The sequence below is a fragment of the Bos javanicus genome, chromosome 14, assembly GCF_032452875.1.
Source record: "Bos javanicus breed banteng chromosome 14, ARS-OSU_banteng_1.0, whole genome shotgun sequence".
NCBI lineage: Eukaryota > Metazoa > Chordata > Mammalia > Artiodactyla > Bovidae > Bos > Bos javanicus.
The window spans coordinates 67,487,939-67,500,738 of record NC_083881.1 but is presented as its reverse complement, the minus strand read 5'-3'; the positions used below and the strand labels follow the sequence as shown (position 1 = coordinate 67,500,738).

At 41.6% G+C, this 12,800-nt stretch overlaps 1 protein-coding gene across 6 annotated transcripts in view; it reads left to right on the top strand.

Annotated features, from left to right (window-relative positions):
• The window catches only part of CPQ (carboxypeptidase Q), a 585,754-nt gene that overhangs the window by 201,542 nt on the left and 371,412 nt on the right, over positions 1 to 12,800 (top strand). For all 6 annotated transcript variants that reach the window (XM_061439307.1, XM_061439306.1, XM_061439305.1 and 3 more), the window contains exon 3: positions 11,343 to 11,550. In XM_061439307.1, the coding sequence (XP_061295291.1) occupies positions 11,343 to 11,550 (208 nt within the window). The remainder of the gene's footprint in view (positions 1 to 11,342; positions 11,551 to 12,800) is intronic.

The following is a 12,800-nucleotide window of genomic DNA, read 5'->3' as shown; positions in this document are numbered from 1 at the left end:
ATTCTTTGTCATTTAGTCTATGTGTGTTAAATCACTGACGCTTACTAAATTCTTCTTCAGATTTGTTTTCTTTCTACTGTTTGGTGTTTGATCACTTTGATGTTTGATGGGAGGAAGACAGTAGTTACCTAATTTTCACTGAACGGTCTTCCCTAAGGCATTAAATATATTTATCCTATATCTTATCTGTCATCAGCTGCGGATTGTAAAATAACCGATAGAAACTTGGAATTCAAGGCTCCTACATCACTCAGCTCTTCCTCAGTAATGCACAACCCCCAAATCTCTGTGGCTTGCAACCACCAAGTTTCATGTCATATGCATGCATGTGTGCTAAGTTGCTTCAGTCATGTCCAACTCTTTGTGACCCTATGGACTATAGCCCATCAGGTTCCTCTGTCCATGGGATTCTCCAGGCAAGAATCCTGGAGTGGGTTGCCATGCCCTCCTCCAGGGATCTTCCTGACCCAGGGATCGAACCCACGTCTTGAACCCACATCTGTTATGTCTTCTGCTTTGGCAGGTGGGTTCTTTACCACAAGCAGCACCTGGGAAGTTCCAAGGTTTATGTCATATATATAACATAAATTTATAAACAAACTTTTTAAATAATATATTTAAAATATATTTATATATGTATTATAATATATATATATATTATATATGCATGTAAAGTTGGTAATGCCCTTGTTTCTACCTCAGATATCTTTTTTAACCCCAGGATTCAGGCTGAAGGAAAAACCCATCTGGGACACTCCATTCTTGTGGCTGAAAGTAAAGGGTTCTTCAAAGGCAGTCAAAACTTAACAATGGCTCTTACATTTCCCACCCAGCTGTGACCACACACCCTGGCCTCTCACATTCCATTGGCCAGAACAAGTCTCATGGCCAAACCCAGTGTTCCCAGAGATACCCTGCAGTTTACAAGGCAATTGATGAGTGGGTGGTCATTTTTTTTTTTTTTAATAAAGAAACGTAGAGGAAATCATCAAATATAGCACAGATGTAATTTTAGATAGGGCTACTGGCATCTTTTTCTGTTTTGGCCTGTTCTTCTGATGCTACTTAAAAATGTCCCTTCCCTCCTCCTCTCTCCCATCACTCCTTCTGTACCCATTGCTGCCAAGCAGACCCATGAGACCTACTCAGTTTCTTTGCCCAGCCTGACTTGAGTTGATAACTTGCCTAAGTTATCAATTTAGTCTAAATTGACAAGAAGTCACACAGCCTCTGGAGCTGTCTGACCTGATAAAGACTAGCTTTGCTCTGAGCCAAGAGGCTCCCTCTTTGTTGAAGTCATACCTACTATTTTTGTTTTACTTCTGGTAATCGTTTGAAATGAAATTTTAAATAAATCATATATTTATTGCTTATACTTATTCTGTGTATGTCCAGACCCCTTGCATACCTATTCTTGTTTTATAATGCTTTGTAATATACAGAGTAATTTTTACCTCTATCATCTTAAACAGTGCTCCCACGAATCCTGGTGGTATCAATATTATTGTGATTCTCATGTTATAGGCTGGGGAAAGTTGGGCAACTTGTTCCAGATCAAAGGCTAGTGAGCCTTGTAGCCAATATATAATGATGGAGACTTCTTATTACTGATAAAGAAATACCCCATTTAAAGTATATAGTGAAGAATAATATATATATAATGTAACATATAAACACTTTGTTAAAAAGTTTTAGCGTAAGATGCTTGTTTTACCAATAGGATTCACATTATTCAGATGGAGAAAGAAAAATATCATAGGGTATCACTTACATGTGGAATTTTTATCTACAAAAGAGAAATAGAAAACAATTTTATGGTTAACAAGGGGTAATGAGAGAGGGATAAATCGAGAGATTGGGATTGACATATACACACTGCTGCTGCTGCTAAGTCGCTTCAGTCGTGTCCGACTCTGTGCGACCCCATAGACAGCAGACCACTAGGCTCCTCTGTCCCTGGGATTCTCCAGGCAAGAATACTAGAGTGGGTTGCCATTTCCTTCTCCAGTGCATGAAAGTGAAAAGTGAAAGTGAAATCACTCAGTCGTGCCTGACTCTTAGCGACCCCATGGACTGCAGCCTACCAGGCTCCTCCGTCCATGGGATTTTCCAGGCAAGAGTACTGGAATGGGGTGCCATTGCCTTCTCCCTACTTAATCTGTTTTTGTTTGGTAATGTCTGACTCTTTGTGATCCCATGGACAATAGCCCACCAGGCTCCTCTGTCCATGGAATTCCAGGCAAGAGTAGTGGAGTGGGTCGCCGTTGCCTTCTCCATACTAGTGTAGTATATGTAAAATAGATAACTAGTAAGGACCTACTGCATAGCACAGGAAACTCTGCTCAGTACTCTGTAATGACCTATATGGGGAAAGAATCTAAAAAAGTGAGATGTGTATAACTGATTCATTTTGCTGTTCACCTGAAACTAGCACACTATTGTAAGTCAACTATACTTCAATAGAAATTAAGGAAACAAAAATTTTCAAAATTGTCTTCATTTTGAATGATTTGATCACTAAATTTCAGTTGATATACCACTTTCCCCAGGAAAATCATTACGTAGATTGGACAGCACAGATAGTGGAGTGCAGAACTCCAAGTCAGTCTCCCCATCACAGTGAAAGGTGTCCCTTCCACACTCTTGCCCAAAGGGGGTTCACTGTTCTTTTTCTCTACTGCCCTGCGCTACTCCAAGCCACTGTCACCTCTCAGGCAGAATGTGGTGGTGGTCCCCTAAACAGCTGTCCTGCAAGCCCGCCTCCTTTCCTTACCTCCTCCAATGCTTCATCACCCTGAGCCCAGTGATGTTTTCTAAATGTAAATCTGAATTTGCCTGACTTCTCGATCCCCACCCAAATGCCCTCCATAGTACAGCTACAGGGCTCCCGTGTGATGTTGCCTACATACCGCCCGTCTCCTCTCATGCCATCCTTTCCCTTACTGTCTACATACTGGAATCTCAGTACTCTCCTCCCTTCCACCTCTCCCCAGCCTGCCTGCCAATGTCCTGTAGTCCCTCAACACTCATTCCTGAGATTGCAAGGACTTCCCTGGTGGCTCAGATGGTAGAGAATCTGTCTGCAATGCAGAAGACCCAGGTTTGATCTCATGAAGATTCCCTGGAGAGGGAAATGGCAACCCACTCCAGTATTCTTGCCTGGGAAATACCATGGACAGAGTAGCCTGGAGGTCTATGGGGTCACAAAGAGTCAGACACGACTGAGCAACTAACAAGACACCTTCTCAGCAAAGCTAAAACAAATCCTGTTTTAGTCTATAGAAACTCACCTCTCTATCTCCACTGTCACTGAGGCCTGTGGATTTTATTCCTTACATACCACTGGAAACTGACCAAGGTGCACAGTATCTTGCAGCTGCTCACTTTTCCAGATGTATTAGATAACTGGTTTTGGCGAAAGCCCTTGCTCACCCACACCAATCCCCATTACAAGGAAATACCACGGGCTGGGGAGAAGGCTACCATTTCAGACATGTTTCAGACCAACCATGTTTCAAAGCAACTGTGATTCAGACACAGTGCACCTCATGTTCTAGGCTATGAATGCTCCCTTTGATAATCACTAAGCTTGATCAAGGTGCCTAATTGTGTGACTGCCTTGCCTGCTGTGGAAGCAGTTTGGATTCTAAGTGATCAGATTGCTAAGGACCGGTCTGTGCTGTATGCTGTGGCTAAGGGTGTTGCTGAGTTGGGTCTCTGGATGACCTGAGTGGCCTACATTACATGTTGATTAAAAATAATGGTCCTGGAGTAGCCTCTCCAGCAAAAGACAAAACGTGCAAACTCTGTATTTTAGAGGTCAAGGTAGACAAGCTGCTTTGCTTGCGGCCCGTCCTCAAGTGTTAGTGTGGAAAGACAGCTTGCGGCATGCTGCGATGTTGAACAAACGAAATGGTGAGAATTTATTGTCTCCTTGGATTGTGATGAAGTCAGATCCGGGCTCACTTGCAAGGCAGACGGACAAGGTTTGATTGGAGCTGGCTCTCGGAGGCCAGTGTGGATAGGGCAATTCAGTCACTGGAGCAGTGTTTTGCCTCTTGCTCTTCTAACTTTCACGCAGATAATAGCTTCAGTTCAGTTCAGTCGCTCAATCATGTCCAACTCTTTGCAACCCCACGGACTGCAGCACGCCAGACCTCCCTGTCTATCACCAACTCCCAGAGTTTACTCAAACTCATGTCCATTGAGTCAGTGATGCCATCCACCATCTCATCCTCTGTCGTTCCCCTTCTCCTCCCACCTTCAATCTTTCCCAGCATCAGTGTCTTTTCCAGTGAGTCAGTTCTTCGCATCAGGTGGCCAAAGTATTGGAGTTTCAGCTTCAGCATCAGTCCTTCCAATGAATATTCAGGACTGATTTCATTTAGGATGGCCTGGTTGGATCTCCTTGCAGTCCAAGGGACTCTCAAGAGTCTTCTCCAACACCACAGTTCAAAAGCATCAATTCTTTCATGCTCGGCTTTATCTATAGTCCAACTCTCACATCCATATATGACTACTGGAAAAGTCATAGCTTTGACTAGACGGACCTTTGTTGGCAAAGTAATGTCTCTGCTTTTTAATATGCTGTCTAGGTTGGTCATAACTTTCCTTCCAAGGAGTAAGCGTCTTTTAATTTCATGGCTGCAGTCACCATCTGCAGTGATTTTGGAACCCCAAAAAATAAAGTCTGCCACTGTTTCCACTGTTTCCCCATCTGTTTGCCATGAAGTGATGGGACCGGATGCCATGATCTTAGTTTTCTGAATGTTGAGCTTTAAGCCAACTTTTTCATAAGATAATAGCTTCGTTTAACCGTATTTTCCTGAAAATTATTTCAAGGAGACTCTTCTACTTGTCTTCTTAGAATTCATAGAATGATAGGGGTCCATAAATATCTTGGTTAACAATTAGAAGATTTTAGAGTGTCGCACTGTCTGTTTTTGGGACCTGGCAGGAAATCTCCTATTCACTGAATTTGAATAGATGTTTCACCTGTTTTGGGGTTCCCTTCTTTGTTCTTTACCTGGGAATGCCCTTTTCTTTATTTTCAGCCTACTGAAATCTTTTAAGTCCCACTTAAAGTTTATCTTATTGGAAAACTTGCAAGATTTCCCCCTATCAGAATTGATATTGATTTATGTTACTTTTTTCATGAAATTTTACTCTGTACTTTAAGCACTTGTGACATCCTGTGCTTTTTAAAGTTATTATTTACCTATTTTTCTTCCCCAGATTATACAATTTTTGAGGGCAGAAATGGAACTTAAAGTTCCTATTATCCCCAATGCTCAACACAAATTCCACCCAGCAGGAGGGCTGTAAATTTTTTCAATGACTTTGAATCTTTAACGCTTGTTGTTCCATGAAAAGGTTGGTGCACAATCATTATCTTCTCCCCCAAAAGATGGATGCTCAGAAAGGACTGTTCTGAAGTTCTTTTTATTTGCCTTGCCATGAATTTGCAATTTCCTTACCACTTCAGGCCAAAACATCAAATTTCCAAGAACAGCTTTTATCCTTTTTTCTGTAATTGAATTCAGGAAAACCAACCACTCCACTGGACCTAGTAGCCTTGTATAGCACACTTGGAATAAGATTACATGGTGAAGAGTGAGACACTAGGCTTTCTTTTAGGTGGGGCTGGAGTAATTCCTGTTTGGGGTTAAGTCTTCTGAAATCAGAATCCATTTCCTGAGACTTCCCACTTTGAATTGAGCCCCAGAGACATGTTTTTCTGTCTGTAATCTTTTCCTTTTAATAATAGAAAAGATTATGAAATTCTCACATCACTATCTTCCTACTCTTAACTGTTCTTGGAAGGAATCAGGGCAGAAGAGACTGAGATTTGAGTCTCTGTATCAAATTTTCCATAGAATAAATGATCCCAACCAACACCACAGCAGTCAGCGTCTGTTGTCTCTGCAAGAAAACTGCAGCACTAACTATGCACAGGGTGAGGCATGTAAAAAAATAAGTGAATCAATTTTGAAAATTAGAAATGGAGAATTAGAAGTGGAGAATAGAAGGGAGCCTGAGGCTTTTTATACTATTTTTATAATAATAACTACCACCATTCTTTTCATTGCTCTAACAGTTTGATGACTCTTGTCCTAGAGTGAAACATCCCTCATAGCTCCCCTGTGAGAAGACTGGAACCTAGTGTGGTAACAGTGCTCTGATGTATGAGCAAGATGAAGGAAAAATAAAGGATAACTTTAGGCAGCTTTTTATATACTTACTTATGTTTCTTATTCCTCTTCAGATGAAAATCCAGAGCTTTTCTTTTGATATGTTTTACATTTCAAAAGAAGATAGCAATGATGTTAATAGGAAGAGCATGACCCTTGGATTCAGATGACCAATAATTCAACTTTCAGTTTCAGCACCTTGTAGTCATGTAAATTTATTTCTATGCACTTCCGTGTTCCTAATGACTACTTTGCAGAGTTGCTATGAACACTGGTTTAAACAATAGATACTCACTATTATTATTTTATCAATTATACTCACTTACAGAAATGTGTAAGTTTCTTGGATGTATACATTTTAGGGGAGTGATCATGGATGGGATATTATTACACTTATTTTTTGGTTTCTCTTTATTTCATTCTGTATATGCATGTGTACATGTGTGCATTTGTGCCTATGAGTGTGTATGAGTAAATTTCACATATTACATGTCAGGTACCACTTAAGGCATTTTGATAATATTAATGAATAAGGCAGACAAGAATTTCTACCCCGCTGCCCCCCCCTCCACCCCATGGGGCTTACATTACTGTAGTAGAAGCTGCTGGAAGCAGACAACTGCTATTGAAAAATTAAGCTAGAAAAGAGAGATGGGGGTTGGGAGTGGGTTACAATTATTAATAAGGAGTTCAGGATATCTGATAATGGTTTTATGTTTGAGGTTTTCATATGCTAGTTTTAAGAACGAGGGCATGAAAAGAAGGGAGCAGAGAGGAGAGAAAAGAATAGCAGCCTGCTGTGTAGGAGAGCAGAAGGCTTTCCTTTGCGTACCATGTCAAAACACAATTAATATGGAAGAGTGAGGTTTTCTGGATGGCCTGGTTTTATTTTATTCATTTTGAGCAAAAATCTTGCTTAAGTATTTTTGTACATACCCTGACTTCCCAAACAGTGGGTACTGAATACAGGCTGCTGTAGGAGGCCCTGCCGTGATGGCCACGTCTGCTCCTGCCTGTCCTGAAGCGAGGCCCCCCGGGGCCAGCAGAGGCGCTTTTGGCCATCTGCCTACGTAATAGCTGAGCCTGCGGTGATTACGCATTCTACACAGTAGCCATTATTTACATGTGGCTATCTAAATTTGAGTATAAGTTGATTAAAAGAAATGGCATTAAAAATTCAGTTTCTGAGTCACATTAGTCACATTTAAGGCATTCAGGGGGACCCCGCTGGTAGTCCAGTGGCTAAGACTCCCCAGTCCCAATGCAGAGGGCCTGGGTTTGATCCCTGGTCGGGGAACTAGATCCCACATGCCACAGCTAAGAGTTCCTATGCTGCATGCAAGAGCCTGCCTGTCAAAATGTAGATCGGAAATCCTGCATGCCACAGCTAAGACCTGGTGCAGCCAAGTAAGTACAAAAATAACGTGCTGGTAGCCACATGTGTCTAGTGGCCGCCGTGTTAGCCCAGACACAGAGCATTTCTGATACTGCAAAAACGTCAGTAAGTGCGTATTTGTTATGTTTCATGTTCCTGTCTCTGACATTGAGTTTTTTCCCCCTGTGGTACTGCTATCAGCTTCCAAACCTATCTCTTCTCTCTGATTTATTGTTTCTCATAGTTCATAGGTTTAAGCACTAGATTTAGAATTTTATAGAAATAAGGGTAACTAGGCTTTAAGAGCAGAAGAGCTTCCTTATGTTCAAGTGCCTGAGTTTTTATACTTGGGATTTATATTTCTGTTCTGACTGCCCCGAGGCCTTTTTTGCTTGGTTGTTGTTGTGCAGCTGTGCTCTGGGTGGTCAGAGAGTCAGACTGCTGAGTTATTGTGGGAGAAGTGCTCTCAAACTTTAAAGATAAAATTGCACTTCTATGGAAATGCTTTAGATCCAGTCAATAGCCCCTTATGTGGAGCAGTGCCATTTGAGGAAAGCTTATTGACTGGCTGCCTACACACACACTGAGCACTATGTTAGGCCCAGGAGATACAAACCAAAGCAAAAGCCCCAGACCCCGAAGAGTTCCCGGCTTAGGTGGTATTGTCAATCATAAATGAGCAAAGTTGCATTGTCTCTTAGGCATTCCTGGTGGCTCAATGGTAAAAAATCTGCCTGATAATGCAGGAGACCTGGGTTTGATCCCTAAGCTGAGAAGATTCCCTGGAGAAGGAAATGGCAACCCACTCCAGTATTCTTGCCAGGGAAATCCCATGGACAGAGGAGCCTGGAGGGCTACAGTCCCTGGGGCTGTGAAGAGTCAGGCACGACTGAGCGACTAAACAACAACATTGTCTAGTGCCTGGGTATGCCCAGAAGACTCTGAAAGTCAAGAGTTGAGTGGTGCACTAACCAGCCTTCCTGGAGGCAGGGGGAGAGGGATGAGGCAAAGAGGCCAGAGGCCTTGAGAATGCTCCCTAAAGTAATGATTCTTTTTTTTTTTTTTCTATTTCTTATTTAAATTTTATTTTTATTGGAGTATAGTTGACAGAGGATGAGATGGCTGGATGGCATCACTGACTTGATGGACATGAGTTTGAGTAGACTCCGGCAGTTGGTGATAGACAGGGAGGCCTGGCGAGCTACAGTCCGTGGGGTCGCAGAGTCGGACACAATTGAGCAACTGAACTGACCTGAACTGAATAGCTGGTTTACAGTGTTGTGCTAGTTTCAGATGTACAGTAAAGTGAATCAGTCATACATATTCATATATCTGCTCTTTCTTAGATTCTTTCCCGATATCGGCTGTTGCATAATATTGTGTAGAGTTTGAGGGAGTGATTCTTAAACAGCATCTGAGGGATAAATAGGTGTTAGTCACATGACAAAGTTGGGAGAGTGGGGTCAACAAGACATATCTACTGTAGTGTGAACGAAGACACTGAGAAGTGAACTGCTGTGGTGAGAGTGGGAACTTTAACTTTAGTATTGACTGAATTTAAAATAAAAGGGAGCCCGTGTCTATACAGACAGACAGGCTTTGACTGTTACTGTGAGGTGACGGGTAATGGGCAGAGGGGGCGGGGGGGGCGGTGAGCAGGGAGATGGTGGCACAGGCTGCTCTGACTTTTCCGCAGTTTGAGTCCTTCACCCTGGTGGCTCTGTGGAAGTTAAATTTGAGGGACCTGGGCTGGAGGCTGGGACACTAGTGGTGGTGAGGTGAAAGAGGAGCAACTCATGGTCCAAACAGAAGGGCACCAGAGTCTGATGTGAGAGGTGTAATGTGGCAGAGCAGAGGCCTGCTTTCAGGTAGTACTAAGGAGTAAGAGTCTCAGTATTTGAGGACTGATGGGACCTGGAGGATGAAGGAGACAGAGGAATCAGAGATGACCCTAAGCTTTCAGGAAAACAGATTAATTTGAAGACTTCTTGCAAGTTCTTGGTGATAGATTTTGACCTATAGCTGCTTCTAGTGTTCTGCATTGGCGACTGATGTCTAGGTTAGGTTTTGGCTCATTAGGACTCTGTCACTCACATTTGTTAAAAGAACTTGAACCGTAGACCCTAGTGAAGCACTCCCCTTGTATGATTTTAATTTTGCAGTGGCCAATGAAAATTTATAGAAACTTGGCTTCGTTTCTAGTGGCTCCAATCCAGATGCCAAAATTACCCCATTGCTGGGACACCCCTTGGGTGGACCATCGAATCTGTTATTCATTAGAAACAGCTGAAAAGCATCAACAAAATTCCTGTGACATGCCAACAATAACGCCAGTCAAATTTCAAGGTAACTCCAGGTTTCAAAAAGTTATGAATCTCAAAGTCCTTCTAGCCAAGCCTTTATTTGTATTTTTACACATATTTATCATGTGAAAAAGCTGGTGGCTATCTTACTTTTCATAATTGTCCATTGCTTCCTTAGATTATGAATTAAGTTCTGAGTTCTGAATGTTGGTGGAGACATACTTGTAGATCTGTAGTCAATCACTTTAAAGCGATGGTACAGATTCAGTCTGGATGGTGGAACCAGAAGCGGAGAGCAGCCAGCTCAAAGGGTCCATTGTGTGGGGCCCATGTTGAAAGCAAGAATTCTCTCATAACTGCAGTGCATTTAAAAAGGATTTTCCAAGTAACAGTTACTATTTTAATGACATGTTAAGCTTCCAGAAGAACTTGATTCTCTAGTTTGCAAGACTAAAGAAATGTGCCAAATAATCCATGTTGATACTTGGGTTTTTACTGCCATATTTCATGACTGCCTGGCTGAAGCTATAAAGCAGTAGGTGCCTGCCTCCTTACTTTAGATAGTTATATTTAGCTACTGCATCTGGCCTTTGTTGCTAAATATTTTTTTTTCTTGTCCCTGTAACTGTGCCATCAAATTGAATCCTCAGTGGTCTGGCAGTTTTTGAATGACTTCTCAGAAGCTGTGAAATCCTGTCCTAATCAGGAAGATTTGGGCAAGACTTGTGGTGTGAAAAAAGATGTCACATCTTTCTAAATGAGACAACAGGATTATAGAACAGTTACATAGCATCTTCAGAATTTTTAGGTGAAGAATAGTGAAATGTTTGGTAATGAACAAGTCCTATAAATCGAGACATGGGCAGTTTTCACATTCTTTAAAAGGATTCAGTACAAAGAAGGAAAGAAAACAAGCTGACTTTTTGTGGCTCTTGGGAGAAGTTACATTAACTATTTGTTAAAAATTGGAAGTATGAAAATCATTGGCTCCTAAGAATTTTTTTAGTAAACTGCCATCCTTTGTATGATGTCAATGAATGTTGTTTAGCCACATATCAAAATAGTTTTATGAAAAGATAAATATGTGTTTCATTAATCCCAAGGGAAGCTTTCTAAAATGTGTTTTTTAAATAAATAATTAGTGTCATTTTGTGAAACTCATGACCTGTTAGGGTGGGAAAGAGACAAAAAAAAAAGACATCTTTGCAAGCAATTTGTGGTTTAATAGCAGCTGGTCAAATGAGTTGAAAAACCTAATGAGTCGTATATTAAATGTTTTGAATGCCTTTTCTCTTTCTTGGGAAACCGGCTAACCCCTATAGTCTTTCTCCCATAGCAAATGGCTCTGAAACTTTGATCTTTGCAAACCAGTTTGCCAGATGTAGTGGATAGAGCGTGTGTGACCTTTTGTGTGCCAATTCAACCTGGCTGATCGGAAACCACGCGTTAATCTTGCATGACTTTTATTTGTAGGCATTACTGCGGAAGTTCTGGTGGTGACCTCTTTCGATGAACTGCAGAGAAGGGGGCCAGACGCAGAAGGGAAGATCGTCGTTTACAATCAACCTTATACCAACTACTCCGCAGCAGTGCAGTACCGCATGGAGGGGGCGGTGGAAGCTGCCAAAGTGGGGGCTTTGGCATCCCTCATTCGCTCCGTGGCTTCCTTCTCCATCTACAGGTTGGTCATTGAGTTCATTTGAAACGCTTTAAAAAACCAGGGTTTTCCATCAAAGAGAAGCCCTTCCAGAATAAAAACAAACTAGTCAAGTGACAATACTGATTGTTCATGGAATTTCCCCCCATTCCACATTTGGTCATTTGTTTGTAATAACTTCTTTGGCCTTTTCAGGATTCCAAGCATCATTTGTGCATTCCTTTAAAAAGTTTTCCACATCCACGATGATCCCATAACATTTCTTATATAACCAGTATGTTTTATGTATTTTCATTGGAGGGAGAGCTGAATTCACGTCTGCATTTCATCAAAGATTCCTAATGACTTCAGAAGAAGCCAGACTTTTTTCCATTGTTGCTGCTGCTGCTGCTGCTAAGCCGCTTCAGTCGTGTCCGACTCTTTTGTGACCCCAGAGACGGCAGCCCACCAGGCTCCTCCGTCCCTGGGATTCTCCAGCCAAGAACACTGGAGTGGGTTGCCATTTCCTTCTCCAATGCATGCAAGTGAAAAGTGAAAGTGAAGTCACTCAGTCATGTCCGACTCCTAGCGACCCCATGGACTGCAGCCTACCAGGCTCCTCCATCCACGGGATTTACCAGGCAAGAGTACTGGAGTGGGGTGCCATTGCTTTCTCCGTCCATTGTTGCTAGAGAAGTGAAATACAAATAAAGTGGGTAACTTGATGGGGGCCATCTATGGTGTAGAGGAAAGAGTTGAGGCAGCAGAGGACCTTGGATATAAATCTGTTTCTAAAGAACTAAGAGGTCTTGGGAATGTTCTTTTTTTAATTGAAGTATAGTTGACTTACAGTATTGTATTAGTTTCCAACATACAGCAAAATGATTCAGTGTTTTTGCAGCTCATACTCCATAAGTTATTACAAGATAATGCCTATAATTCCCTGTGCTATACAATATATTCTTGTTCCTTCTTTATTTTATACATAGTAGTTTATACCTATTAATCTCATACCACCTTGGAATATTCTTAAAACTCTTTGGGCCTCAGGATTCTACTCTATTAATTGTTGATAATTAATGACAATACTTTCACAAAATTATTTTGAGATTGAGGTAAACTTATGAAAGATATTCAGTTTTCTATAAAGGTCTATTTTGAGGGCAATGGAAATTTTGTCTTTTTCTTTGTATTTCTGATTGAGGTATTTGCAAAGCGCTTTATTGACCCTCAGCCCTGGGAGGAAATTTGGCATTGCAGTGGGTAAAAGTTCTAAAAACTGACCTGGAGACATT